The 27,984-nt window shown below is 27.3% G+C and overlaps 2 protein-coding genes across 2 annotated transcripts in view; one reads left to right on the top strand and one right to left on the bottom strand.

Annotated features, from left to right (window-relative positions):
- Window positions 1-256: 256 nt before the first annotated feature.
- Window positions 257-25,323, bottom strand: LOC107456771 (ATP-binding cassette sub-family F member 3). The gene is made up of 18 exons (XM_016074716.3): window positions 24,971-25,323; window positions 24,403-24,550; window positions 21,974-22,112; window positions 19,638-19,726; window positions 18,948-19,079; window positions 18,013-18,117; window positions 11,861-12,022; window positions 9,879-10,028; window positions 9,108-9,164; window positions 8,758-8,780; window positions 8,573-8,628; window positions 6,736-6,936; window positions 5,285-5,361; window positions 4,255-4,429; window positions 3,989-4,169; window positions 1,428-1,560; window positions 544-631; window positions 257-465 (listed from the first exon to the last, which is right to left on the bottom strand). Exons 1-18 carry the CDS (start codon window positions 25,047-25,049, stop codon window positions 313-315), a joined length of 2,148 nt encoding a protein of 715 aa, XP_015930202.2. The 5' UTR covers window positions 25,050-25,323; the 3' UTR covers window positions 257-312.
- LOC107456772 (uncharacterized) overlaps window positions 25,278-27,984 on the top strand; it is a 17,441-nt gene continuing 14,734 nt past the window's right edge. The window contains exons 1-2 of the mRNA XM_087168212.1: window positions 25,278-25,749; window positions 25,865-25,960. Of these exons, the coding sequence (XP_087024338.1) occupies window positions 25,574-25,749; window positions 25,865-25,960 (272 nt within the window). The 5' untranslated portion in view covers window positions 25,278-25,573. The remainder of the gene's footprint in view (window positions 25,750-25,864; window positions 25,961-27,984) is intronic.

Below are 27,984 nucleotides of genomic sequence, written 5' to 3'. Positions count from 1 at the left end.
TAGACCTTCTTGAATTCCATGGGAGCTCCATAAAGCACCCGAGAGATTCTTGGGGGATTTTATGGATGCATAAGAATTGTGAAACGAAAGATAAAAGGGGATGTTGGTCTCAAAATCACCAATTTCGAAAAGGATGCCTGTCAACAGCCTTTAAAAGAACATGATATAGTGGGGTTTAAGTAAATCAATTTTAAATATATTTACGCAAGCAAAAAAAAAAAAATCAGATGTACAGTTTTAATAATTTGTAAAACAATAACATTAAATAAGTTTTTATTTAAAATTGTACAGTAAAAAATAATTACAAATTGTTTATGATTGGGCAGCAAGCTCAGCTTCAACCAGATTTCTATACTGTTGGAATCCTCCGGATATCGCTGAAACCGAACCATTTTTACAAATCCAAAGTTCTTGACATACCATTTCAATTAATTGTTCGTCGTGGGATACTAAAACAACACCACCCTAAAAATAAATTAATTGAAGTTTAATTTTTAAAAAAATTAACTCTAAATATTATTCATCTAAATGATATTTTCTTACCGTAAAATTTTGAAGAGCAATACCTAATGCTTCTACTGTTTCAACATCCAAATGATTTGTAGGTTCATCTAGCACCAGGAAATGAGGACTAAAATAAACAATATAATAGTAGAATCTTTGGATACATTTTATCTAGTTGAAATATTTACAAATGTAAATAATAAAAAAAAAGTTGAAAAGCAGTATGAAAGCATCTTATGATGGAAATAAACATTCCAGACAACTTTTTGATTTTATTTACTCTTTAAAATTACTTTTACAATCTGGCAATTTGTAGTAAGGTGTTTATGATATAGCATTTTTCTAGTTTTATTTCATTTTTACTGATTTAAAGGTTATTTTCAAGAATTCAAAATTAATGGCATTAATTTTTAAGGAATCATTCATTTTGAAATGAAGAAAAATATTTTGAAATTAGTTGCAATAAAACAATGACACAAAGCTATGAACTAAAAACAAATAACATCAATCACGCAAAAGCACCAACTGCACAACTTAAATAGGATAAAAATATACTTCACAGCTGCTCCTACGTGTGTTTTATAAGGGATTTGGCATACTGCATCCTGTCATATTCCTCATCAATTGTAATCAATAAAAAAATATTGAAAATCTAATTGATTAATTTCTAAACTTTAGAATTATATTTTTAGCTATATCTGCTAAAATAAAAGTTACAAGTGATTTACTAGATTATGAGACTATCCTTTAAAAAAAAATATGCCCGACGTTCAGCAAGTAAAACGAAGAAGAATGTTCTTCAATATTGACTTGATTTCTAAGAAATTAATATATTATTCTTTTGATATTGTAACAACCATCACAGGTTGTAAAATTTAATTTTTAATAAATGCACTAAGAAGGAAAGCTGACAACATACTTACTGTAACATTGCCATAGCTGCAAAAGCAACCCTACTTTTTTGACCCCCAGAAAGACTAGCGACAGACTGCAGAGCTAAATCTCCCGTCACACCAAAGCATCCTAACTGCCTCCTGTACTCCTCAGAAGATTTGCCTGAAATAATTAGGAATTTCTATAATTTATTCTTACAAAAAAAGATTTAAACGTAAGTTCGGGTGCGTCGCCAAATTATTCAACAAAAAATAAGCACCTTTTAAGAACTTTTCAAGCACTCAAAAAATATTTTTAAGCACTTTAAAAAATATTATCGTTAACCATGGTTGGAAAGTTTTTGACAATTGACGATTTTATCTGGTTTTAACCGTCGTGTCTCAACAAAAAAAAATTATCATTGTTTTTGACAATTGCTAAAAATCATGAAATTTTGAATCATGTAAAATAAATGGCGTTTTCATATGCAACAGACTGACAATACACTGAAATAGATTGGGGTTGAATTAATTGTGAAATTGAATAGAACAATGTGAACTGTGTCTTTTTGCATAATTCGTAGCAAAAATCAACATGGTAAAGGAAAAGCCTCATTTTGGAAAAGGGAAAAATTAAGCACTTTTTAAAAACACCCAATGGAAAAAGCACATTTAAGGGCTTTTAAAAAATGAACATAGCACCTTTAAGCACTATTTAAAAACGCTATGCGCCCTGTAAGTAAAACTAAGCCATTTATGAAAAATACAGAAAACTTTTATCATGTTAAAGGATAAAAGCATGTTGAGAATTGAAGCAAGCAGATAAAATGGCAAAGCTTGAATATAAACCAAAATATTTTAACTAAGCAGTAATCTCTCAATATAACTAGTTAAATTTGTTAACAAAAAATATCAATAAACTTAATTGAATTGTGGTGGCTCAGGGAATAGAGTGCTTGCCTTCTAATGAGGTAAACATGGTTCAAATCTCAGCGATGGCTGGTTGATACGAATTTCGCACCGACCTATCCTTAGTGGTAGGCGGATTATGGGTTAGAGACCCCTTGCTGCTGGGCTAACCATGGGAGGTTTTCCACTACATGTAACGCATATGCAGATTAGTTCTATCCTCCATGAAGGTACATTTCTCCCAATGTTTCATCCAGGAGCTTCTTCGTTTTCTGGATTGGGTTCAAAATTAAAAGGCTATGGAGTTGAACATTAGTAATCTTGAACCGAAAAATTGGGTCTGCTGTTCAACGATTGTTATAAAATAAAATATATTTTATAGGACAGTCATATATCAAAATGAATAAATAGATAATCCCACGCATAAAATTTCTAATAATTGAATAGTAACCGGGAATAAATTTTAAAATAATAGAAATGAAAAATTAAAATATCAAGATATATTGCTGCAAATAAGTGAATGTTCCCACAATTCATCACTGTAAAAATACGCAATAATAAAATTATTTGTGGATTTTTTTATAAAATGATTCATATCCCAAAAATTTTGAAACAGTGAATTCTGTAGGTAAGATAAAATAGTTTAATCATCCGTGTATAATATATAACGGTCTTCAAGTTTATCGAACTTACATGACTTTTCATTATTAAATAAATCACAACAAGCATTTCTTAAAGAGAAATATATACAGTAAATGAATGTTTTGTCTTTAACATTCATTGAGTATTTGGATTAGTGAAAGATCTGAGTTCAGAAGATACAATTATTAAATATTGATTAAAAAAGTAAGCATAATAGAAAAACATTGCTGCATATATTTCAGGGATAAAAACTTTTCAAGAAAATGGATTTTTATTTTATTTTAACATCAATTGTAAAAAATTAAAATAACATAATGAGGAAAAAAACAGATTTTTCTAATTTATTGCAATAGAAATTCATAATAATAAAAAAAAAGAATATCACACTTGCATAAGTACTAACTTAAGATCAGTATTCACTTAGTCGAACAATTAAGTATTAACTTAATTGTTCATGTGACTGTTGAGAATATTGTATGTGATAAGAGTTAGGAGGATTCGACTGATAACTCTGCTGATATTGCATTTTATAAAAAACTGATATTGCATTTTATTAAAGTAAATATAATTTTTACTTAAAACTATGACTGTGCTAAATTTTTAAAACATAATGAAAATAAATCTATTCTTTTCATATGATGAATATTTATACAAAGCAAAACAGTGGCACCCCCTCCCCATATCAGTGCTTATCTTAGGTATTTATTCAGCTAATGTCAAAAGTACATGATTGAATAATTAATTTTTCGTGAGTCAGTAAAAATTATCTTGTGTTCTATAGTTGGGGAGTATTGATTCACAACTATTGAAAAATATAAGATAACTATTAAAATTATTAATCCAAAGTTAAATTGGTTAGTTTCATTAGAACAGCAAGCCTTTGTACACTAAAAATTTTTTAATCCAACTAAAAAAATTTTGAGGAAAACTCAATGTTCCATTGATAATTTATGTTGGTATTATAGATGAAAAAAATCTGTTTCTCTTATTTCTTGCAAAACCTTGATTTTAGGAGATAAAGCGTTTGACATTACGGGGACAGATCTATAAACATAACACACCTGGGAATTTTTTAGCAAGAAGTTCTAAAGAGCTGACATTCATATCTAATTGGTCAACATGGTGTTGAGTGAAATATCCCAGAACTAAATTCCTGTGAGAATGTCGAATTCCTTTCGTAGGTTCCAAGTCGCCGATTAATAGTTTCAGCAGAGTTGTTTTACCTGAACCATTATCACCAACCTAAAAAATTAAAGTTATATATGTAACTATACAAATGAAAATCTAAACCACATTCTTATATACTGAACAATAATGAATGACATACTATGCAGATTCTGGATCCCATATTGGCCGAGAGGTTAACGTCACACAGTATTGGTTTAGATGGGGAGTATGAAAATGATACTTCATCTAACTGAAGAACTGGAGGCTGTAAAAATTCTGGGAGGGGAAATTTTAAAGTCACAGATGCTTCCTTCTCTACTGGTTTTAATTTAGGTCTGAAAAGGTTTAAAAAATTTAATACCAGTTTCATTTTATACAAGAAACGTTCTTTACTATAAAAAAATAATGATTATTTTTATAACACATTACAATACAGAATTCTTAAAGAAATAAAAATTCTATTTCAATGACACCATAAAAATTCATGTATCACAATTAAAACTTTCTTTTATGCATATACAATTCATAGGCAATTTTCCGGCACATATGAGGTCTACAATTAATTGCAGGAATTTATATGATCTCACATGCTTTAGGAGTTAAGGATTGCAACTTCCTATTAATCAGGCTTTTTTAATTCACAGACAGCATAATAGTTGAAATAGTTTTCAGCGTTAACGTCTGTGAAATTAATTCTGCAAAATTTATGGACAATATATGAACATTCAAACAAAATAACTCTAAAGAAAATGGAATACATTTAAATTCTTTGTTGTAATAGTTAATTCTACTGTTAAATTCTTTGTTGTATTTAATTTAGTAAATAAAATGTAATGCTTTATATGAATATGTTTTCAAGAGCTATTTCTGCTATAATATATTATTGTAAAAAATAATACATTATAATACTAATATCCTTCACAACAAAGACATAGCAGAGTTTCTTAGTCAATAACCTAAAATTTTTTATTTCTATGAAAGAAATGTAATAACTTTATAGTAAAAAAAGGAGTGGATGTCACAAAATAAAAACAATAAAAAACAATACAATAAAAATCAATTCAATCAATACAAATGTACAATATAAATCATTTAAATTTACAGAAAACAATTTAATTTTTTAAATTGAATGTTGTAACCAATATTTTTTCATTTACTAAGAAACATAACCACTGGTAAAAAATACTCACAATTTTTCTAACATCTTTATCTTACTTTGCACCAAGGATGCTCGTTTTGCATTATAACGAAACTTATCAATAAATACCTGAAATAAAAAATTAGATTAAGAATGATATGAATGAAAATATAAGCTTAAAAATAAATGAAGAAGTCTACTAAAATAGTATTAGACGCAATTAGAATAACAAGTTAGCACAGACAATGTTGTTGTTTTTTAACCTTTGGATTATAAATCAAATTATGAAATGGGAATTACAACAGCTAAGTTTCAGCAAAAGTTTTAATGTTGCATAATGCAACATGGGGTTTTGCAAAAATGAGCTCAGCCAGGGAAAAAAAAAATTCAATGAAAGACACACATCACATTGTAGACTTTTTTCGCATAGCTGCATAGATTTGATACACTATGTAATAGCTGCACTTATAAAATCATAGATTTAGAAAATCATCAACTTTCTTAAATTAATTAAAACTAAAAATGCTATATTCTTTTAGATGACGTAAATATGATTCAAAACTGTTTAAGAGTCTTTAAACAGGGAACTACTGCATTATGTACAAGTTAGGAAAAATTAGGCTGTAATTGCAGCAGCCAACAAAATTCATTGCTGATAACCAATGCCACCTTATGTTTGCTGCTTCATCTCTTTAAATCAACATTTTCATTAATCTAACTTTATGGGCTATGTGGACAGTAATGAATAAATAACAAAAATAAAGAGACTTCTAATCAGAGTAAAATGCCTTTCGGTTATCCAAAAATTTCTATAAGACGTATACTAAGCAAAAATGCTTCATTTCTGTACTCTTTCCTTGTTTTATAACTTATGCATAATCTTAAACTCTATCAGGACCATTTATACATATGGATGCGACACTCTTTCACGACCCATGTATCATATATAAGACGAGCCTTTCCCACTCCAGTAGCCCCTAAATTCAATCAACTTAATTTCAATTTGGAAAGCTTTATTTCGATTTATATCAGACACAACATGAAAGTTTAAATTTGTAATAATTTTGAATAATGCCTCACATTCATTGACCTTCAATATGTGCTTTCGGTTCTGATTTATTTTTTAAATTTCATTTGGGATATTTAAACATGTAAACAACTGCACAGGTTTGACTCCTTGAACATGATTGGGCATGTAAGTTACAGCACTCAGGGTTTTAGTAAATATTTTGACAGAGGGGGAATTTCAGTGCATTTAAGTATAGCAATGATTTTAAGATTAATTCTTAAATGAAATTAAGCTTAATAGGAACAACCGCCGAGTCATGTGCATATACTATTTCTCCTTCTGGCAGTCCTTAACCGGTTAAATTTGATTATTTTTTTAATGTATCATCTAAATAGACAGAATAGCTAAAAAGGTTATATTTATTTAGACTTAAGATATATATCATATACTAATGATGCAAAAATATAACAGTAAAAGTAACAAAGAAATATTACTTGGACATGAGCCCTATACGAGGCTTGAGCTTCATATTCTCTTTGTTGATTTTTCAACTTCTCCGTCATTATCTTGATAAAAACAGAATAATTTCCTCTATATGCCTCAATCTGTTGTGAATGGAAATGTAGGATATCTGTAGACACAGTGTCCAGAAATCTTCGGTCGTGAGAAACTACCAAAAGAGTGGATTCCCAAGTCTAATGAAAAGAACAAGTTGATTACTTTTTTTACACAACAGGTTTTTTCAGGAAACAGTATTAGCTTTTAAACATAGCATAAAACAGAAGAAAAAAAATGAAGTAGATTTTATAGACTAGATTTTATGCCAACTCTTGTGCAATATTTAAAATATTCCATGCATAAAGAGTGTAAAGACTTTTATAAATAAGGAAATATAAAACTTATCATACACTAAAAACTGCAAATTTAAATTAGAAGCAATATGTGTGTTTATATATTTCCTTTATCAAATTTACTTTATTATTACTTACTGAACATCAATTATTTACATTTTTATTTTGTTTCGGTTAAAAGAAATTTTCTTTGAAAACAATTACAGAGAAACAATTACAGAGAGGTAAAAAATAACTTGGATGCATACCATTTGTAAAATATTTAGGTTTTTCAAAATTACCTCACATTTGGCTTGCAAAGATGCAAAACATGTCCTAAAATTTTTCATTAAGAATCCTAATGCAATTAGAAATATTTTGGCCCATTTTCCTCCTTGCACAAGGTTTACTTACAATGGCTTTATGAGGTTTAGCATAAACCTTGCTTCTAACAAACAACAAAAGAAAAAATGCTTTGGATTCAAGACTGGTGAATAAGACATTCTCATACTGGAGAGAATAAAGAAAACATGCCTGGTACAATACCTAAGTGCTTTCAGCACTATGTTTTAGATCAGAATCTAGTCTGAAGATCAATTTTTGGTTACTAAAGAGAAAAATATTATATTCCTAAATAAACTTAGGAGACTTAGGAAAAATATTATATTCCTAAATAAATATGTGAAATGTAACAATAAAGATATTTGAATGTTGATTTTTCTCCCAGAAATTTCCTGGCACCTCGTATAAAATTTTCTTATTCAAATCGTATAATTTTTTAAAGCTATTTTTCTGGCAACACAGTGTGGAAGACAGAATGAACATTCAAAGTTTTTCCATCACATATATTCTAAGATGAATTTAAGAAAATGGCACTTGATATAAAAAATAAATGGGGAACATATATTAAAAAATTTATTAGTGCTGTCAAATCAAACTAATTATTAATATAAAAAATAAATCAAAGCACACTTATGAATTAAAAATAATATAAGTTGAAAAATGGAAAAAATAAACTTCTAACTTTATGCATATTCACACACGTAATAAATTACACTTGTCGAAATTCATCATATTTACAGATTTCTTTTATAATAGATAATTTTTTTAAATATTGCCAACTGCAAAGCTAAACCTTTCAAATTTTTTTAAGCTTCTTTTCCCCCTTACAGATTTCAGATTAAAACAAGTGAGTGCAATGAAAAAGCTCATTATTACAAGAGAAAATTTTTTCTCATACAAAATATCCTTAATAATACAATACAAAATAAATATCTTTAAATATCATAATAAAATAAATATCTTTAAAAAGTTGAACATAATGAGAAATAATCTTGTTTAACTCATGCCGCACTAGATAAAATTATTTAACACTAATAAGAGATATTAACCTCATACAGAGATAGAACATAGAAAAGATATGCCAATGAATTCTTATGGATTAACCCCAGTCATGTATGAGTGTATATTTTAATTCTAATATTGAAACAATGTATTTTACCTGTAAATAGTTTTCCAACCATATAATTGCTTTCATATCCAACATGTTAGTGGGTTCTATGAGAATAGTTTAAAATTAAACAATGGCAATAATATTGAAAGAGACTTATAAACAAATTATCATATATTGTAAAGCTACATAAATATAATATATTTTTTTTTTAAAAATTATATTGTTTGACTTACCATCAAGTAGTAACAAATCAGGTCTGAAAAAGAATTGAAAACAGAAATAAATACATTTTATAGGAGCTGAATATTTCAACAGTTCCTTCAATATATGTAATTTAAAATCAAGTGTCTATGTCCACTCCACATAAATTTAAAGCTTAATAGAATAAAACTATTATAATATGTAAGGCAGTATTAAAATCAATTTGGTGCAAATTTTGATGATAAGTATTAATAGATAAAACATAAAATAAAAAAGACTTATTCATATAATTAAAAAAAATTCATGTAAAAAATGTAAATTATACTTTTTCTTAAAACAAAATAGAAAATATAACCGTTTTTTTAATTTTTTTGTTGCTTACTTTGAAAATAAGGCTCTTGCTAAGGCAATTCTCATCCTCCAGCCACCAGAAAATTCTCTGCAAGTAAAATTATTGAAGGATAGATTTACCTTTAAGGAAAGAAAGAAACATACCAAGTAAAAAAGAAAGAAACAATATAGATGTATAGATTAAGAGTGGATTAAGTTAATCAGGGTTCGGACAGTCCTCAGAAAATTCTAAAAGTAGAGTTAACATTTTATTAAAGAAGTTACAGGTTTCCCTTTATTAGCTGTCACTTTTAGATCAAAATCTCCATACTCTATATTATTTGGAAATATTAAACATAGTGGTGAATATAAAATTATTCAATTATATTGTTTTCCAAATTTTTACAACCAGTTTTTAAAATTTTTAAGGACCCTGATTAATGTATTTTAACTATTACAGTGATGTGATTAGGTTTTTTGAAGTAACAATTAACATTGATTCTTAAGCAGGTAATTTTTAATGTTTAGAATAGCAGCCTCATACTTTTGAATTAATTTTTTTTTTAAATGATACTAATTTAATAAAATTTATTAATTTCCCATTTTTGCAATAAATATTATATTATTTAAAGGAAATCTTGGGTCAGAAAAAGCTTACTCGGTAACAGTTTTCGCAATAATTTTAATTAGAAGGGTTTGGAATAGGACTGAAGTAGTTTTTGTGTTTATAATACCTGCTTCAACTTGTTTCTAGCAGCAATCACACCACTGTTATGAGAAGGAATTTATGTAGTAAGCAGAAATTCTAATTAATTTGGATTACTTTGTGGCCATTCTTTGCCATTCAGAAGAAAACCCTAATCCTGCAAGTATCACAGATGCTTTGGCTGGGGCTTTATCAGCTTCAATGTGTTGCAATTCAGCATAAACCTCCTGTAATCGTCCACTTAAACTACTGTCCTCATTAGATGGTCTAAAAGAAAGAAGAAAAAAAGACATTGTAATAACAGAACTGGGGTAAATACCAATATTTTTTGTAAACAATTTCAAACGAATACAGTAAATACAATAAAATACAGGGCTCAAAAATTATATTGCCTGATCGGGCATGTAAATATTTAATGATTGGATGGGACGGATGACTGAAGCCCAAATAAGATGGAAAGAAAACAGCGCATTGTATGTCAATACTGCCTTGATATTTGAGCAAAAGCATCAAAGCACACAATAAAGTGGCTCATTAAGATCAGGAATAATAATCATGTCAAAATAATACCATGCAGGTATTCTTGAAAAACACCTCTTGCATTAACTAAATATCATAATTTTAGATTTAAGTTTTCCTCATGATGAATTAAACTAAAAAAAAACAAGGAAATGTAACATTCTTTAAAAAATTTGTTTGTTGAGGATGAAAAATAATTTTTATAAATTTCAAATGAGTTGATTACATTGGGGAACAAATTTTTTGTTATTACAAATATTTAATCTTGTCTAATTTGGGTGTGGGAATTTTAAATCTGAAATAAATGTTGTTCCTAAAGCTAGAGATGTTTTTTAAAATGACATTTGTAGTTTATTTTGTCGAAATGTATAGGTTTAAAAAGTATATAGATCAGGAGGTCGCAAAAAAGTTGAGAGCATCATCAGGAACAAAATTGCATTGGCACCCATGCTCGGATAGGTCGTCCTACACAGCTAGGGAAATTTCCCTAGTTCAGAAGCACATAAAGAAATAGCTCATAGTAAGCAAGCAGCCCAAGCAGCGTATGACATTTCCTGGCATGAGTTCCTATGCAATTTGAATCCTGATGATGGTCCCTAACACCCAAGAAGTAGATTTGAAATTAGGGATACAGAAGTATCGAATATCTGTTATAAAATTTCATGTGCATGGGTGCCACTTCAAAAAAATTTCAAGACTGAACTTATTTTTTGTCCAATTCACATGACGTTGTTTACTAGAATTTTTAAAAATTTGCAGCTCACTGACTCAAAAATGTACTTTTTCATGATAATGGCTCTGATATTAAATCAATGATTTGATTATTTTTCGAATTTTTTCTTCATTTTATTATTTTTTTACTGCAATCAAGATAAAAATAACTAACTCTATGCGTCTTTTTACACCAATTGCTGAATAATAAACCACAAATTTTTTCACGAAGCTGTTCATACCTCTACTTAATTTAGGCTTCACCGTTATTTTAGTCTTCTCTCTAAAAATTTGTTTTTGATATAATAAGTTCTAAATTTAACTTTGATCAGCATTTTAAAACAATGGGGCAAAATGAAAACTGAAGAAAATTTAGACATAGCAATAGTACAATTTTTTTGTAAGCAAGCAAGCACTGAGCATTGTTTAGTGACCCTCATTTTTTGCATAACTTTTACATCTTTGAATACTTGTGTAATCATACTTGCATTAATCTTATCTTTTCATTTCAGCGTGACATCATGACTTGATCATTTCGCAATAATTATGAAAAATATCTATGTTTTTAATAAAATGTATTATTTTATTTTTAACAGAAAATATTTGATAACTTATTAAGGAAAAAAAGACATTTTAAATTTTAAAAAAAAAAAAATGGAAAAGAGATAGTAATTGATGAAACTTAGTCTACTAATTTTTCTCCAGACTGATATCAGTCCCCAGGACTGAAGAATGGCCCCCTTGCTCATGTGACAGAAAACTATATAAAAAAATTTGTTTTCAAGAGTATTTCTTAAGAATTCAAAATTGTAGATGTAAAATTATATAGACAAATTATGTAAAAAAAAATGAACAAATATAAACTTTACCCATTGTTATTCAATAAGTGCAATAGTTTCTTCTCTTCTTGAATCAAACCTTGTCTCTTTTCATCACATTCCAGAACACTCTCAAGGGCTATAGTTTCATCCCCTACCACTTCTTGTTCAACATGAAGGATGGATATATGAGACGAAATTTTCAACTGTGAACTGAAATACAGTGCAACCAAGTATTATTATGTTTGCCACAGTTTTAATAAGATCTAAGTACAAACAGAAGCCATATAGATCAAATTAAATAATCTTCTAATTTCATGTGAAATAGTAGTAATGTCAATCATAAAAATATAAACTAATAAATATACATTATTCTTTGAAATGATACACATTAAACATATTTGTAAAATGCCAGACATATATTTAAACTTAAAGACGCTATTAAAAAAAAAAAAATTAGAACATTAATGCTTTTTCCATTCTTTTCTTATTTATATAAAGATTTTAAATGTTTGCAATCACTAATACTTGCAGAAATATATCAAGGTCAATCTTAGAAAAAGCAGAAAGTTTTGTCACTTGATATTTTTAATAAAAATTAATTAAAATGGTTTATAAAACTCATAGAATATATTGAAATTTTACATCGATGTGATGTACAGACATTCACTCTTGCCTATTTTCCAGTTTTTTTTAGACTTATTAATGGCATTAAAAAATAAGTATTAAATAGTCTCAATAAAAAAGGTTACCACACATCTATATCTCACTTATTGAAGTCATGAATGTTAACAGTTACTGATTGATATGAGTCACCGAGTGATTGAAGAGTAGTTTTTCATTCTTTTTTAACCTTATGATTAATAAAAGAAAACATTAAATAATTTAGCAATCTAAGGCTATTGATTGAGCATGTATCGAAAATACTGGATTTAAAACAAAAATCTATATATTATGAACTTAAATGCACTCAAATTAAATGCTGTATCTATTTGAAGACAGTAACAAAAATTTCCTATGAATTCTTCCAAAAGGCTACAATGCATAGTTACATTTCATAAATCTCTTCTCAATAAGTCATTTTGTTTAGAGGTATAAAAAGAAGTTTATACTCTGGGTTCAACATTAATTTTGGCAAAATTTTTTTTTTTTTACCCACATGTCTGTAAACATTATAGAATTCAAACAATTAGGTAATTTTAATAAATAAAGCATATCTATAGTTTAAAGTATTTCAGACTTGTTAAGCAATTTTTTAATTTAATTTAAAATGCTTTAGTGTCAGAAGTACAGAAAATCATGGGTTCATTATGTCTTGGACACAAAGCACATATGTGACACTGCATTAACTTCTTGATTAGATAGAGCATTCAAATTTTAACAAAAACTATGCACTGAATGATAGCATGAGTTTTAATTGTTTCCTGATCACTATAAGCAAATTTTAATGTCCTCTTATAGTCAAATAGAATTTACTGTCAATAAAAATTATTACTTTTCAACTAGTTAAAGTGATCAAATTAATTACTATATGACTGCTGATAAGGTAAATTCAATAGTTTCCAGATTATAACAAAACGAAGTTACATCCATATAGAATTAAAAGTCAATCAAAATTTTGCCTAGTCTCTATGAAAGCAAAAATTCATTTGGATCTGTTCCTACTTATGATATTACAAGTTATAAATGTTTTCCCATTGTTGCACATAAAATTTAGCACAATTTTATCTACTATTTGATTAAAAGACACAAATAAAAAAAAAGAAATAATCACTAAAACAAAAATGTAAACAATTACATTTGTTAAGTAGAATAAAAATGAAAAACATTTATATATTTTAAAAGCCAAAATCAAAAATAAAAAGCGTATCTTTTTTTGTAAACTGCCATCGAAACCCCCCTCACTTCTTTCCACATTGTCAGCGTTAAATTTAAAAAAAAAAAAAAAATCACTAATAAAATTTTTGCAAATGACTCATCAATATACATACACATATATATATTAACAATAATATGAAACAGAAAAATCTATAGCCAAGTCATTAATACAAGATCAACATACATTTTGTTCTTTAATTAATAGAGGCATATAGACTTCTTCTGAATACAATTCATGAATAGCATCCCCTCTAGGTAAATACAGAGATACATGATGACTAAAATAAATAAAAACACAGTTCAAGTTTGATATTTTGAACTGAACTATTTTGAACTGTTTGTAAAAATACAGTTAAAGTAAGATATTTAGAACTGTTAGTTAAAAAGTTAAAGACTGTTAGTTTAGAAAGTTAAATTATAATATTTTCACTATGAACATAACATAACAAATAGAGTCAAGTTAATACATGTTTAAATATTCAGGAGCTAGTTTTTTTGAAAATTTTTTAGTAATGTATTTCTTAGTTAGGCATTCAATTTTAAAAGCAAGCATGAGCAGAAACTTAAAAAATACTTTAGAAAAATTTTTAAAAAAAAGAAGAAGAGGAAAACTCGTATTTTTTGCAACGTTTTATAAAAAAAATGATATATATATTTCATGTTGACCATGTCATCAAATAAAACTTCAGTTACATAGCACCAACCAAATTTGGAGATAGCTTTTCAACAGGAAAATATACTAAACATAACATAATATATATAAACTTTGATACCAGATTTTAAAAAAATATAGTGGTTTATAGTCAAAAGTCTGATCAATTTGGAATTTTCTATTCTTGAATTTAACACTACTTTAAAATTGAGCATTAATTCATATTCACTTTTAAATTGATATAAAAAAAAAACAGTCAATTTTAATAAGAGACGCTGCTTTGGCTATCTAAGAAAGATAGAAGGTTTTGTTAAAATACTACGGAAAGCAAGTGCCTGATACCAATAGTAACAAATTTGTAGCAACTTAATTAGCAGAAAAAAAGGAAAAATATACTGAGTAGGTGTGGATCAATCACACATCATGATATACTCAAAAGTGAATTTAAAAAACAGAAAAAAATCTGGACTACAGATATTTACACTTCCATGTTTGATTAAAAAGAATCTTTTTAAAAATAAATATGAATAACACTAAAATAATGGAAGTGTTTCTTTTAATCACTTATCAGTAAATGTAAGAGAGATCAACAAACTCCTCTGAGCATACTTGATTTCTTTTCGATTGGCTGCAAAAATAGAAGGTCAGAGGAAAACTTCCTTCAAATGGTTTGTTTTTTGGTTAATTAAGTTAATCACAACCAAACAAGTTCTTAAGTTTCAAGAATCAGCAGTTGAAAAATCTTGTTAAGGGATCATTGTTCATGAAATGAAACGTAATAAAATGGCACTTTTTCAGAATTTATTTTTGAGAAGGTTTAATTTAAATAATATTAACGTAGGAAGAGAATTTTTATGAAATTGAATTTTTTGAAGAGGTCATTAAATGCCTCTATATTAGTATGCACACTTTCAATACATTATGGTCATTAATGAATATAATGGTACAGTAGAGAACCAATTAACCAGGATGCTCGGGACCATCGCTATCCCGGATGTCTGAATTTCCCGGTTTTCTGGATCGGCCAAAAGTGCCGTTAATCGAACCCAGGTTACAAAGAAAAAGTTAAACATATTTAAAAATAGGGGAAAAACAAAAAGATCTCCTAAATTAAAAAAAAATGGTAGAAAAATAACATTTAAAAGGATAAAAACATTTGCAAATTTAGACTAGAAAAACAAGCTTAAAAAATACAAAATTTGCATATTTATTTTTTGATAATAATTAAAATCCCCAAATTAACTAATATAAAACAAAACCAATAATTAAAAAACGCAATATATTTCATACCTAATTATACTGGGGGGGGGGAATGAAAAGAAAACTTATTAATCTAGATAAAAACAACACTTGAAAATTATGGAACAGAAATGATATTTAAAAAAGGCACTAACATAAGTATTAAAACCTCGAAGAGACATGATAGTATAAGATAAACAGAATTTAAAAAAAAAAAAAAAAACTTAATGATAAAATTTATGAATAAAATTTATTGAGTACAAATTTATCCTAAAAGAAGAAAAAAAACAAGGCAGTGGAATCAGAAAAACAGAATCAAAATTAAAAAAAAAAAAAAAAAAACTATCTTCTTTATAAAATAATCACCTGCTTTTATTAACAAATAATTATATGCTTAAATTAATAAACAATCTTCTCCTTTTATTTTACTTTCTTATTAAAAGACTATTTTTAAGGAAAGCAGATGTGATTGCACATCAGGAAAAACTTGCTAATGATATCGCATTTCTAAGAAATTTATTCAACAAAAAAATATTTTCTTGTTAATTGATGTCAAATAGATGAATATAACTGGTGATTAAATAATGCATTATCTGAAATAATAAAACAATTCACTATAATAAATAACAAAAGTGAGTAACTGAAGTGGATGATTTAAAATAAATCTCACATTTCACCTTTAAAATCAATACTCTTAGCCAGATGTTTCAAGTTCCTTAACTCAAACATTCATTGCTATGCCTGTGCAATGCATTTTCCCCACCCCCTCCTAAATCAAAGAGAAAAGGAAATCAGCTTGCCACTCCTTTAAGTTTGATTGATGGCAGCTTATCAGAAAAAGAAAATAAACACAGGAGAAAATAAAACATTTGTCCCTTCCCTGCCCCCTCTGGATCTAATGATCTTCAAGGTCAGGGGAAGAATTGAAGTTCCTCTGGGCAAGTGAGGAGAAGAATTCTCCCCTTTCCCTCTACTCAACTTTAAGGATGAGTCAAATTTCTGTTTTTTTATTTTTTATAATCCTTATATACTTTAAAATAGCGGGAAAACCAAGCAAAATTCTTCCCGGTTTTCTGGTTTCCCGGTTATCTGGATACCGGATAAATGGTTCTCTACTGTACAATAAACATTAAATACATTTTAGGACAAAAATTCTTTCAATCAAATTATAAAAAAGTGACAAACTACATTATGAATAAAATTTAAAAGCTTTTAGGAGAAAAAAAAATTAATTTTTGTCGAACCATTAGGTCTCCTATAGCAGTAGCTTTACAATTAACAACTACTTTGTAAATAATTACAAGGCAAAATAGAATCCTTGGCAGGAATAAAAACAAAGATAAAATGCGCGATTGAGAAAAATCTGATGTAAGTTTTCGAAAAAATTAAAATTTAACTGCACACAGGTCTTTAATTGCGCACTAATAGTTTCAGAGGTCTGTTTTTCCAACAAATTAGATTTTTTTTAGAGTGAATTACATAATCTAAAATAACCCTTATAACTGTACTAATTTTAAGCTTATTAAAAGTTTAGTACACTGTCCCCCTAAAATATGATTGAAACAAAAGTTTATTAAGTCTAACGTAGAAGGCCAGGGCTCGAAATTAACGGTGGCCCGTTGGTCCGTGACCACTAAAATCGGAGTCAAACCAGCATAAAATAATAAACAGTGGTCCGCCGGACCACCATCAGACGCAGCCGATCTCCGTTAAAGAAGAAAAAAAAGCTAGCGTGCGAGATCTCCATAAAAAAAAATAATAACAAAAAATTTTTAAAAAATAAATAAAGCTAGCGCGCGATCCTGAGGAAGGCGAAGTTAAATCTTGTTTCGCACATGCGTTTATTTTTATTTTATCATATTGTTTATTTTTGTTACATTATGATTATGTAGTTTAATAATTTTGTGATTACTTCAAAATTGAGTAAAAATCATAGTTCTTGATTGCTAAAATATTCTTTTCTAATTAATCTTAGTAAGTAGTATAATTAATCTTATTTCCTTCTTAAATTCTAAGTATATTTATGCAACTTGTGTATTTGAGTTACTTAAAACTATTTTAGAGCTTATTCACAATTTTTTTTTTTTAATTTTTTATACAAAATTAATATTAATAAAAAAAATGCGATTTAAATAAAAAATTTATGATTTTTAAAAAAAAATCATGATTTTTTTCAATCAAAAATTTTAAATTTTTTTTTATTTGCAGCTAATAGGAACGCATAGACGGACCAGTAAAGTTTTGTGTGGACTAGTAAAATGTTTTAGTTACTGGTCCTATGGACCAGTAATTTTTTTAAAAAATTTCTACCCCTGTTTAAGGTATAGTTTAAAACAAATAAAAAAAATAAAAAGATTCAAATACACAAAAATATATATATTTGAACTGCTTAAGTAAAAAAAAAATTTTATCACAATTATATATTAATGTTTACCTGGAAATCATTTTAAGCAGCGTACTTTTTCCAATACCATTTCGTCCAACCATACCATATCTTCTGCCATAAACTAAAGTAAGATCAGCACTAGTTAAAAGTGTCCTAAAATAAAAAAATAATAAATAAAATCGTTATCATTAGAAATCACAATTGGATAAATAAAATGTCCAAAATATGTCTGTTTGCAGAAATTCAATAAAGATTGCACATCAGATAAATTAGAAAAAAGAAGAGTCTTTAAAAAATTTTCATCACAAGACCTACTTGCTTCATGGGCATAAACAAACTTGTACAAACAAGTAAATAGAAAAGTTAAGTTCTTCAAATTGGTGGAAACCAGAAGATTATTGTTTATTTTCTAAGTGCTTTTTAATCAGTTTGAGATGATGAAAATTTAAATATAATGAAAGCATTCGGATTGAATATACACTTAAATGGTGCAAAAGCCTATTTCAAGGTGAAATAATTGAGATATTAAACTTGTTCAAAACGATGTCTGATACAAATACAGAAGGTAGATGAAAACCGACAAAACAAACAAACAAAAAAATAATAACATTATTATTGTAATCATTAGGACACCTCAGAATTCTCGAATCTGTACTTACTTGAAGGCAAAAACACGAAGAAAAAAAAAACACGAAACAAAGTTTGCCAGCAAAATGTAAAACACAATTAGGAAAAAGTAAAATAAATCTCAATATTTAATGAACAAAGTTGCAAGTATAGTTTAAAAAATCAATATCATAAAGATTTTTAAAAAAATTGAACAATTTAGACTTAATTTTAAAACAGTGATAATTTAACAGACAGATGAGAAAAAACTACCTTGATAAAAAAAAAATGCAATTTAACAATTTAATATTAGGAAACTGCCAATACAAGTTAAAAAATATAATAATAAATGAAAATATAAAATAAAAATAGTTTACTTGTCCCCAAACGCAATGTCAAAATTTTCAATTTTGATGTCCATGCTCTTGTTTGTACCCTTTGACTCCATTCTGGATTCTCTTTTACTACTTGCTTGAACAGCTGATGCCTCTTTACTGCTGAACACAGTACTGCAAATTAAATAAGATTACTGTAGAAAAATATCACAACTACACGAAAATATATATTTATAAATATATTGAAAGAATTAGAAGTTTTATTTAAAAAGTGATAGTGCTCAGATATTTAGCCTTGTAATTGCCATTTAGAAAAAGTATGCTAAATGATAATACAAAATATAAATTTCCTCCAAAAAAAAATTTAATTAATGAAAATACAAACAAATACATGTTCATATTGAATCTGAGTAAAAACTTCATATACATTTAATACATTTCATATACATTTAATCAATACATTTGATAATTTTTTTTTAATTCAAAAGTACGACTAGAAAGTATTGCATCATGATGACTTACATATGGATATTTTTCAAGGCTGATAGCAAGAAAGTTTTAGTCAAAATATTGAAATTAACAATTAGCGAAATTTAAATAACTTAATAGGTTTAAAGATATGAACAAGCTATTAAAGATGAATTTTTTTTTTTTAAAAAAAAAAAGGAAAACATATTTTACATTTAAGATATTTGAATTTCAGAGAAATAATAATGATTAAAAAAAATATACCCAGTAGCAGGTTTTTCTGTATTATCCCTTCTCTCTTGTTTTGACTTCAATTTTGCCTCAGCTTTTTCGAGTTTTCGCTGATCAACACACTAAAAGAAATGATAAACATATAATAAATCAAATTTTATGATATGACCATGTTTGAAATCGAAGAAAAATAATAAACACTGCAAATTAGAAAAAAGTTATGAGGTTATTGCTGTCATTTTAGGAGACTTTCAGATTTTACACAATTCACATTTATTCTTCTCAGAACATAAAAACTATAAGATGAAAAAATATTAAATTTTATATATTATTGAGAAATGTTTATGGAACATTCTGATAAGAAAATGCTATTGTTGCTGTCATTTGTTTCTCAATTATTTTATCCAAAAAGTGAAGATTTTTTCTTCTTTTGAGCATGTAATTCAGTTTAGCAAATACTATTGCCTACAGAGTTAATATTTTTGCACCCACAGAAGATGAGTATGACATCTCACTTTGTTTTTTCAAATCAGTAATAGAGTACAGTATAGCACTGATTATCCTAACATGACAATAAAAATTTATTACAACGTGAGTAAAAAATATTTGCCAGTCTTTTATTTAATGGAGGACACGGTCGCCTGTTTCATGGAGGACACGGTCTTCTGTTTCATAGATGAGGGTCTTTGCTTCATGGAGGATGGTCTTTGCTTCATGGAGGGTGGTCTTTGCTTCATGGAGGATGGTCTCTGTTTCATAAAGGACAATCTTCTTTCAACAGTCATATTTCTTAATATTTTTAAATGTAGCAATTGAACAGGATCAGTGGAATCTTGCTGTTGAAGCTATTTCACCACAACTTCAAGGGCAATAAATGTTTCTGTGTTTGCTGGCATCCTAGATTCTTCTGATTTATCTGCTTCGTTGTCCTCACATTCCCAGGCATGTGATTGCTGGACAAAAAAATTATCTGAATTTTTTTAGAAACTCAGGGCTAGATATTTTCACTTTCAAACAAAAAAAAAAACTTTCGCAACATGCAGTTTTTTTTTTTTTAAAATGTTTGTTTGTTTGTACAAAGAAGATAAATAATAGACTATAATTTTTACATACAAAAGTAGCATTTGTAAAATTTAAAGGGGGAAAGAAATTTTTTTTTACATAATAAATTATTTTCTCATCAACATATATAAGAAAAAATATTCTAGTATTACGAGAAATATATTCTAGCATTTAGAAAAAAAATAATACAGATATTTAAAAAATCTGAAATTTGTAGAAAAAAAAAACAGAACAAAGTTAATTATTACATTTAAAGTTAATTATAAAATTTGTACGTAAGTTTGAAATGTAATTCAGTTTTCAAAAAAAAAAAATAATAATAATAAAATAAAATAACAGTTGAATAAAGATTTTTTGCAGCCATGTGCTCTATTTTCTGAAGAGGAACAATATGTCTTTACTTTGTTTCAATTTCTAATTAGTCTTTAAGCAATTAAATTTAAGAATTTTATTTTTTTTAACTAATGAATATCATTAGAGTCTAAAACAAAAACTTTTATTTTTGTAACTTTAGTGATAATCCATTCTAATATGAGCTCAACAAGTGAAATGTGTAGGCAAAGTGACGAGAGAAAAAAAATTGATCAAGCAGTTTCTAAGGGTTGGCAAGAGTACAAGCGAGCCAACTAAAACTATGTACAAAGTAAATAATGGAACATTCTAACAATTGACAGAGGTATAATTTAAAAATAAGAGCAAAAATTTAAAAAATTCAAACTTTATAAAAACTAGTTTGATATTTAAACATGTTTAATGAGTAAGAAGTCAAAATAATAGCCAATATACTAAAAGATTTTAACATTTACATATTTTATTCAATTCAAATAGTTAATTACATAAGAAAATGTTAAGCATCATAATCTGGGAACAAAGATCAGCAAAATAGAAAGATAAGTATAAGAAATGAAAAAAAAAATTTTAACTGCAATTTGATGGACAAGAGAAAAAAAATTTTTTTACCCAAAAATGTTAAGTACACTTTTTGTAGAAAAAAATTCAACAGCAAAGAAGCTGAATTTCTTTTTCACAAGATGACCAAAAGTTTGAAACAAGTTTGACAACTGGAACAATTGAACTTCACAATTTTTACTAGCATTATTAATTGAAATTTCTTAGAATCTATTATTTTAAGACCCACACTAATATTCATAGAAAATGGGATATTCTGAACATACTGAAAAATCAGGAACATCGGTACAAGGACAAAATATTTTGTACCATGAAAGTGAAGACAGCTACAAACCCTACATTATTTTATAAAAAGCAATAAAAATACAGTTTATTCAACTATAGTTAAAGATACATACTGATGGAGATTCTTTTTGTTTCAACCATATGCTGGTGACTTCTTCAGCTTCATCATCAAAATTTTCAGCCAGGCTTCCAAGACAAACAGGTGCACTCAGAATTTTGTTCTCATTGCAATTATTTTGAGCTTCTGGCTCACTATTAAAATAAATGTATATAAAATTAGAAACAACTTTTAATATATTGTCAATAAACAGAAACTAAATTTTGACTTGGATCTAATTAAAAAATGCATTGGATGAAAAATAACAAAATTTTAGATCAAAGTATTGAAACATCATAAGGATGTCAATTTTTATGCTTATTTTGAGATATTAATGTACAATTACACAAGACTACTGAAAACACGTTAAAAAAATTTCTGAGAAATGACATGTCTTTATCAGCAGCAAACAACTTAATTTGTTATTTACACACATAGAAATTTATATATTATATTGTAAATGCATTAAAAATTTAAAAGAAGTTTATCTTGACTAAAAGTTATTTTGTTTTCAATGCTTTTTACCACTCTTTCTTTCAGAACTACACTCCTGAACAATATATAACTTCTAAATTTCCTATGAAGAAATCGAAGGCGAGAAAAAATTAATAGTAGAAAATGGAAATAATATATCAATTACAATTGATAGTACAGATTTTTTTTTCTTACAATAAGTTTAAAATGATTTGTTGAGAAACATAAGTTCTGTGACCAAGAAAATATAAACCAAAATGATTTGCAACAAATTTATAAGTAGCAAACAATCTAATTTGTTATTTACATACATAAAAATTTATATATTATTGAAAATGCATTAAAAATTCAAAAGAAGCTTATCTCGACTAAAAGTTATTTTGTTTTCAAGGTATTTTTCCTCTTTCTTCCAGAATTACACTCCTGAACAATAATATTTAACTTTAAAATTTCCTATGAAAAAATCAAAGGCAAGAAAAAATGAGTAGTAGAAATGGGAATAATATCAATTACATATGATAGCACAGATTTTTTTTTTTTTACAATAAGATTAAACTGATTTCTTGAGAAATATAAGTATTTATCTTGTGACCAATAAAATATAAACCAAGATGATTTGCAACAAATTTAGAAATCAGCAGAAGTTTCTAATCTAATACTCAAATGAAATTCCTTTTGTGTATTTTTATCTAAATATTTACGTACGATTGCCATAGGTTATCAAGTTATAAGAAGAATAGCAGAAATGCTTGAGAACTCTATTTTACTTTCCGACAGAATTTTGGTAGAAAGTCTTAACTTTCGTCACACAAAAATTTTTGCTTCTATCAAGTTAATAAGTAATGCAGAATTAATTTTAATGGGAATAAAAACAGCTGTTTTTCCTTGGAAAAATAATTACTTACCTAAAAACTCTACAAAAATACATTATTCTTAATCTAATTGATCACCCACATGACTATTTTTGTCTAGAATTGGTATCAAAATTAATGTTTTTAAATATAAGAACAAGTGGCATAGGATTAAGAGTTCTCAGATACATAGCATATGGTGCTCTCCGGGTGAAAAAATTCCTTTCTAAGAAAATTGCAACAAGAATTTAAACATTCTGTTAAACACAGCCATTATACATCATAAAAAAAAAATTCCACTCCCTTTCAAAAGGTAAATCTTGAAAAGAAAAGTAAGATCATTTTTTGTATAAATTAATGCATTCAGATTTGATTGAACATAAAAATTTCATTAATCATAGTAAAATATTTACAGGAAGCATATTAGTTTAAATCTTATTATAGACTGCTCATTATTACTGAAAATTCTGAGAATGATTAGTTTCCTGGGCTTATTATAAAATTTTTTAAGGATTTAAAAAAAAAAGTTCAAAGTTCCCAATTTTTTTTTTGTTTTGTTGCCTAAATTGAATATTTTGACAATAACAAATTAACTCAATCGGGGGAGATTTCCATATCATGATCTGTGGCAGAATAATCGACAAGTCTTGACAATTTCCAAGCAGCAGCCCCGGAGAAACTAAAAATTAAACTTCGCAGAAAGGGACCAACTCAAAAGGTATAATTCGTAGCCACCCCGGGGCAAACATCTACGTTATTTTCAAAAAAAAATTGTAAGTTTAAAATCAGTCTGCCACCTTGACGATTGTAGTTATGTAGATAAGGAAATATCCCCCTGCTCTGATTCACAGGGTTATTAAATCTGGTAAACAGGGTAAAAATCTGGATTGCTAAAATTATTCAAAAGATTAAACTGGTTTACTCAATACTTTTTGCAACATAAGCTAGTCAGAGTCAATGCGACTTGACTATAGAACTGGAGAAAAACCAATTTGACTTAGGAATCTACAGCACTCTGAAAATAGTAAATTATAAATTTTTTAATAATACCTAGTTTTCTTCTTTCATGATTATTGAAAACAAACATCCTTATAAGTTTGGGTTCAATGACAGATCTTACCTTTTTAAAGCTCTTAAAAGTCTAGAGCAGATATCTTTAATTTCATTTTCATCTTTACTGTCCCCAGCAACTTCATGTAACATGTCACCAATAGCCTCATATACATGTTCAGACGATTCAAATTCACTTTTATTATCATCTAGTACTCCTGAAATACATAATTAAAAAAAAGCGAAAGTATTAAAAATCAAATATTACTTTACCTACACTTTAATTCAAAATCGACTTCCTGTACACATACTTTTTTTATAAATATGGTATAAAGATGATATAATAAAGTAACAAATAAAAATTTATTAAATTTGTCGAGCTAGTAATGAAGATTAAAATAATTTATTTCCTAAAATAATAAGTAAGATTAATTTTAAATAAACTGAAAGATTACTTATTAAGCATTATGTTAGAACATTAGGTAAAAATGACACAAATAATCAACAATACATTATTTTTCATTTTAGGAATGAATTAATGCATCAAAATGAATGGTTACAAATTTTAAGAAAATAATTAGTAATTTAAATATTATATTGTAAGCGAGCATTATTTAAATAGTAAACAAACAAAATACCTTCAATATAATCAAATAATTCTTCATCTATACTAGGAAAAGCTGAAACTAAAATTGAAACCGTTTCTGTTTCTGCCATTAATATACAAAAATTATTCTTTAAATCAAATTAATAAGCTCATTAGTTTTTAAAATAAAAATGACTATTGCCCACGACTTGTGACAGACAGCAAAACTTGTAAAGAAAAGGATGTTGTTGCCATATGGTACTAATGTTGCCACTAATACAAAAATCAGATAAAATAATTTTTTAGAATTTTTTTCATTAAAAATTTAAAAAATCACAATCTTGCCAGATTTTTTTTGAAAATATTTCATCTCAACCAAACAAAACCAACAACCAAACAAAAAGTAATTCATTAGAATGAATCATGGAATGAATGCTATTATTTTTGTTTAGAAATATTTGATTTTAAAGATGGCAGTAAGCAGTTGTGGAAATAGCGGTAGATTTTTTTGTTTTCAAAAGAACGAAAACTTGTCTTGTTAATTGATATCTGCCTGTGTCCTAGTGGTATTTTATGTTTTTATATCTTCTGATACAATGTTGAAAAGTGTAAAAAGTTCTCTTTTATAAATTTCTTAAATAATAAAGATTTGAAAATGAATTCAGAAAAAAAATTTCTGGAGACATTAAAAACACTTGGCTTTCCATATGTAAACAAATATTCGGCTGCTGATTTCGAGTCCAATTTTGCTGACCCCCAGTTGCGTCCGTTTTTAGAATATTTTTGTACTTTAGATGAAGATAATATTTTGACCTCAGAAGAATTAGATGAGTAAGTAATTGTCAGTTGTGCCATGTAATAATTAAATATTGCTTGAAATGTTATTACATAATGACAATCTTCATTTGATTGATGGTTGATTTGTAATTTGCACTTTTACTTCTAGATATGCTTCTATTACTCCTCAAGAAATGAAGGCATTGGAAGAATTAGCTGCTAATGAATCGGAGTACTTAAAAGAAGAAAAGAAAAATGAAAAAGAGTATTTTTTTAAAATTATTATTGGCAAAAGCAATTTTTTGCTTAATTATCAGAAAAAGTTCCACATTGTTATCTGCACCAAAAAGTCCTAAAAAGAGTCTATAACAAGACAATAATTTCTCCTGGGCAAACAGCTACATATTTTTATTTCTTTTTAAAAGTTTTGTGAGTTAAAAGCCCTTTTAGCCAAAGTAGTTGACACATAGGCTCCAATACAGAAATATTATTACTTCATTTAAATTAAACATAATTTAAAAAAAAAAATCAGGTTAGATACTTTATTTGTATTTTAAAAAAATTCTGGGTATTAAAAATTTAATATATTTAAAACTTTTTAGCCAAACTGATCTTTGAGGTATTTTATAGTTTTTATATCTTCTGATACAATGTGGAAAAGTTTAAGAAGTTCTCTTTTATAAATCTCTTAAATAATTAACATTTGAAAATGAATTCAGAAAAATAATTTCTAGAGACATTAAAAACACTTGGCTTTCCTTATGTAAACAAATATTCGGTTGCTGATTTCGAGTCCCATTTTGCTGACCCCCAGTTGCGTCCATTTTTAGAATACTTTTGAATATATAAAATTTATTTTCATTTATCATAAATATATTCATAATGAAATTTCATTTTAATTATAAATATATTTTTAGAATATATACAAAATGAGGTTTAGTTATCGTAATTTTAAAAAAATTCTGGGTATTAAAATTTAAATATATTTAAATTTTTTATCCAAACTGATAACTGTACTGACATTTAGAAAATTGTTTTTAATTAGAACTGATTCTTCAAATACAATCAATAATTTTGATTCTTTATTTGATTTTATATTTTTTAGAAATTCTGATTCATAATCTTTCTCTTCTAATATACCTTTTGACGTTATAACCTATTTTTAATATTTCTGATTCTACCTAATCACACAGTGCAAAATTATTGAGTTACAGTAAAAGGAAGGGTTTTATTACCCAAACCTTGAAACATGAGACTTTGTTTTATGCTGAACTAACTGACTACCTGTTTTTTGTATGGGGGTTAAAAAACTAAACTATCAGTATATTAGTATTAAACATCATTTATAATAATGCACCAAATTGAAACTTAAGTATTAATAAAATGAATAAAATAATAATTTATTTATTTATTATATTTTGTTCTTACTGATGGATTTATGTTATTATAGTATTATGTAAAACATATTTTTAGCGGTTCATGCTGTTCATCCCATCAGAATAAAGATAGTGATTAATTGTATTCAACATCCATTTGGCATGATGCTGTTGCTTAATTTTAGCTGATGATAGTCCAAATTTACTAGAATCAAAGCGTTTTCTACTGTACTTATTTTTTTTGAGGGGGAGGGCTAAAAATGTTGAAGGTATAACTCCCTAGTGATACTTTTTCATGCCATTTACAATCGCCAGGAGGTTAGTGCCACTGCAAGGTTTTTATTCACAGTGGCTTGCAAGTAGAGTTTGCTTCTTTTGCTTTTTTTACGGTCTTTTGTACCTGTTTCTAACTATTGCCTTAAACTTGGCATAAAAAGAAATTCTGAGATATTTCCATATCCGATTACAGTTGCCAAAAAATTATTGCTTTTACAAAGTTCTTGCGTTTGGAAAAAATATTAGCAGTCAACTGGGAATAAGTGAAAGAAAATATTTGAAGTAGTTTGTCTAGGAATTGTTCGAAATTTTATCTTTCAAGTTTGTTGGAATATATTTTAGCTTTTCTGATGTCACTGTCGAAATTAAAGAATAGTTTTAGTGTACATACTGATATATAAATCTTCCCAGATTTCCTTAACAGAACCTTAGTTAAAATGGTCGCCAAGTTTTTGAAACAGCTAGGCTGTGATAAACCAGAAATTAAAACACAGAAGTAGATTTGCCTAAATGGTCTGATTCAAACCCACCTTCTGACAAGCCTCTGTATTTATTTAATGTAATGCAAGTATAAATGCAATTGTAATCAGCGTAAACATGTCATTGGTGGTGTGATTATGTATGTATAGATCTATGT

The sequence above is a fragment of the Parasteatoda tepidariorum genome, chromosome 1 (assembly GCF_982258835.1).
Source record: "Parasteatoda tepidariorum strain Cologne lab strain chromosome 1, Ptep-v5.0, whole genome shotgun sequence".
Classification (NCBI taxonomy): Eukaryota; Metazoa; Arthropoda; class Arachnida; order Araneae; family Theridiidae; genus Parasteatoda; species Parasteatoda tepidariorum.
The sequence above is the reverse complement of the archived record's forward strand: the minus strand, read 5'-3'. Positions and strand labels throughout refer to the sequence as shown.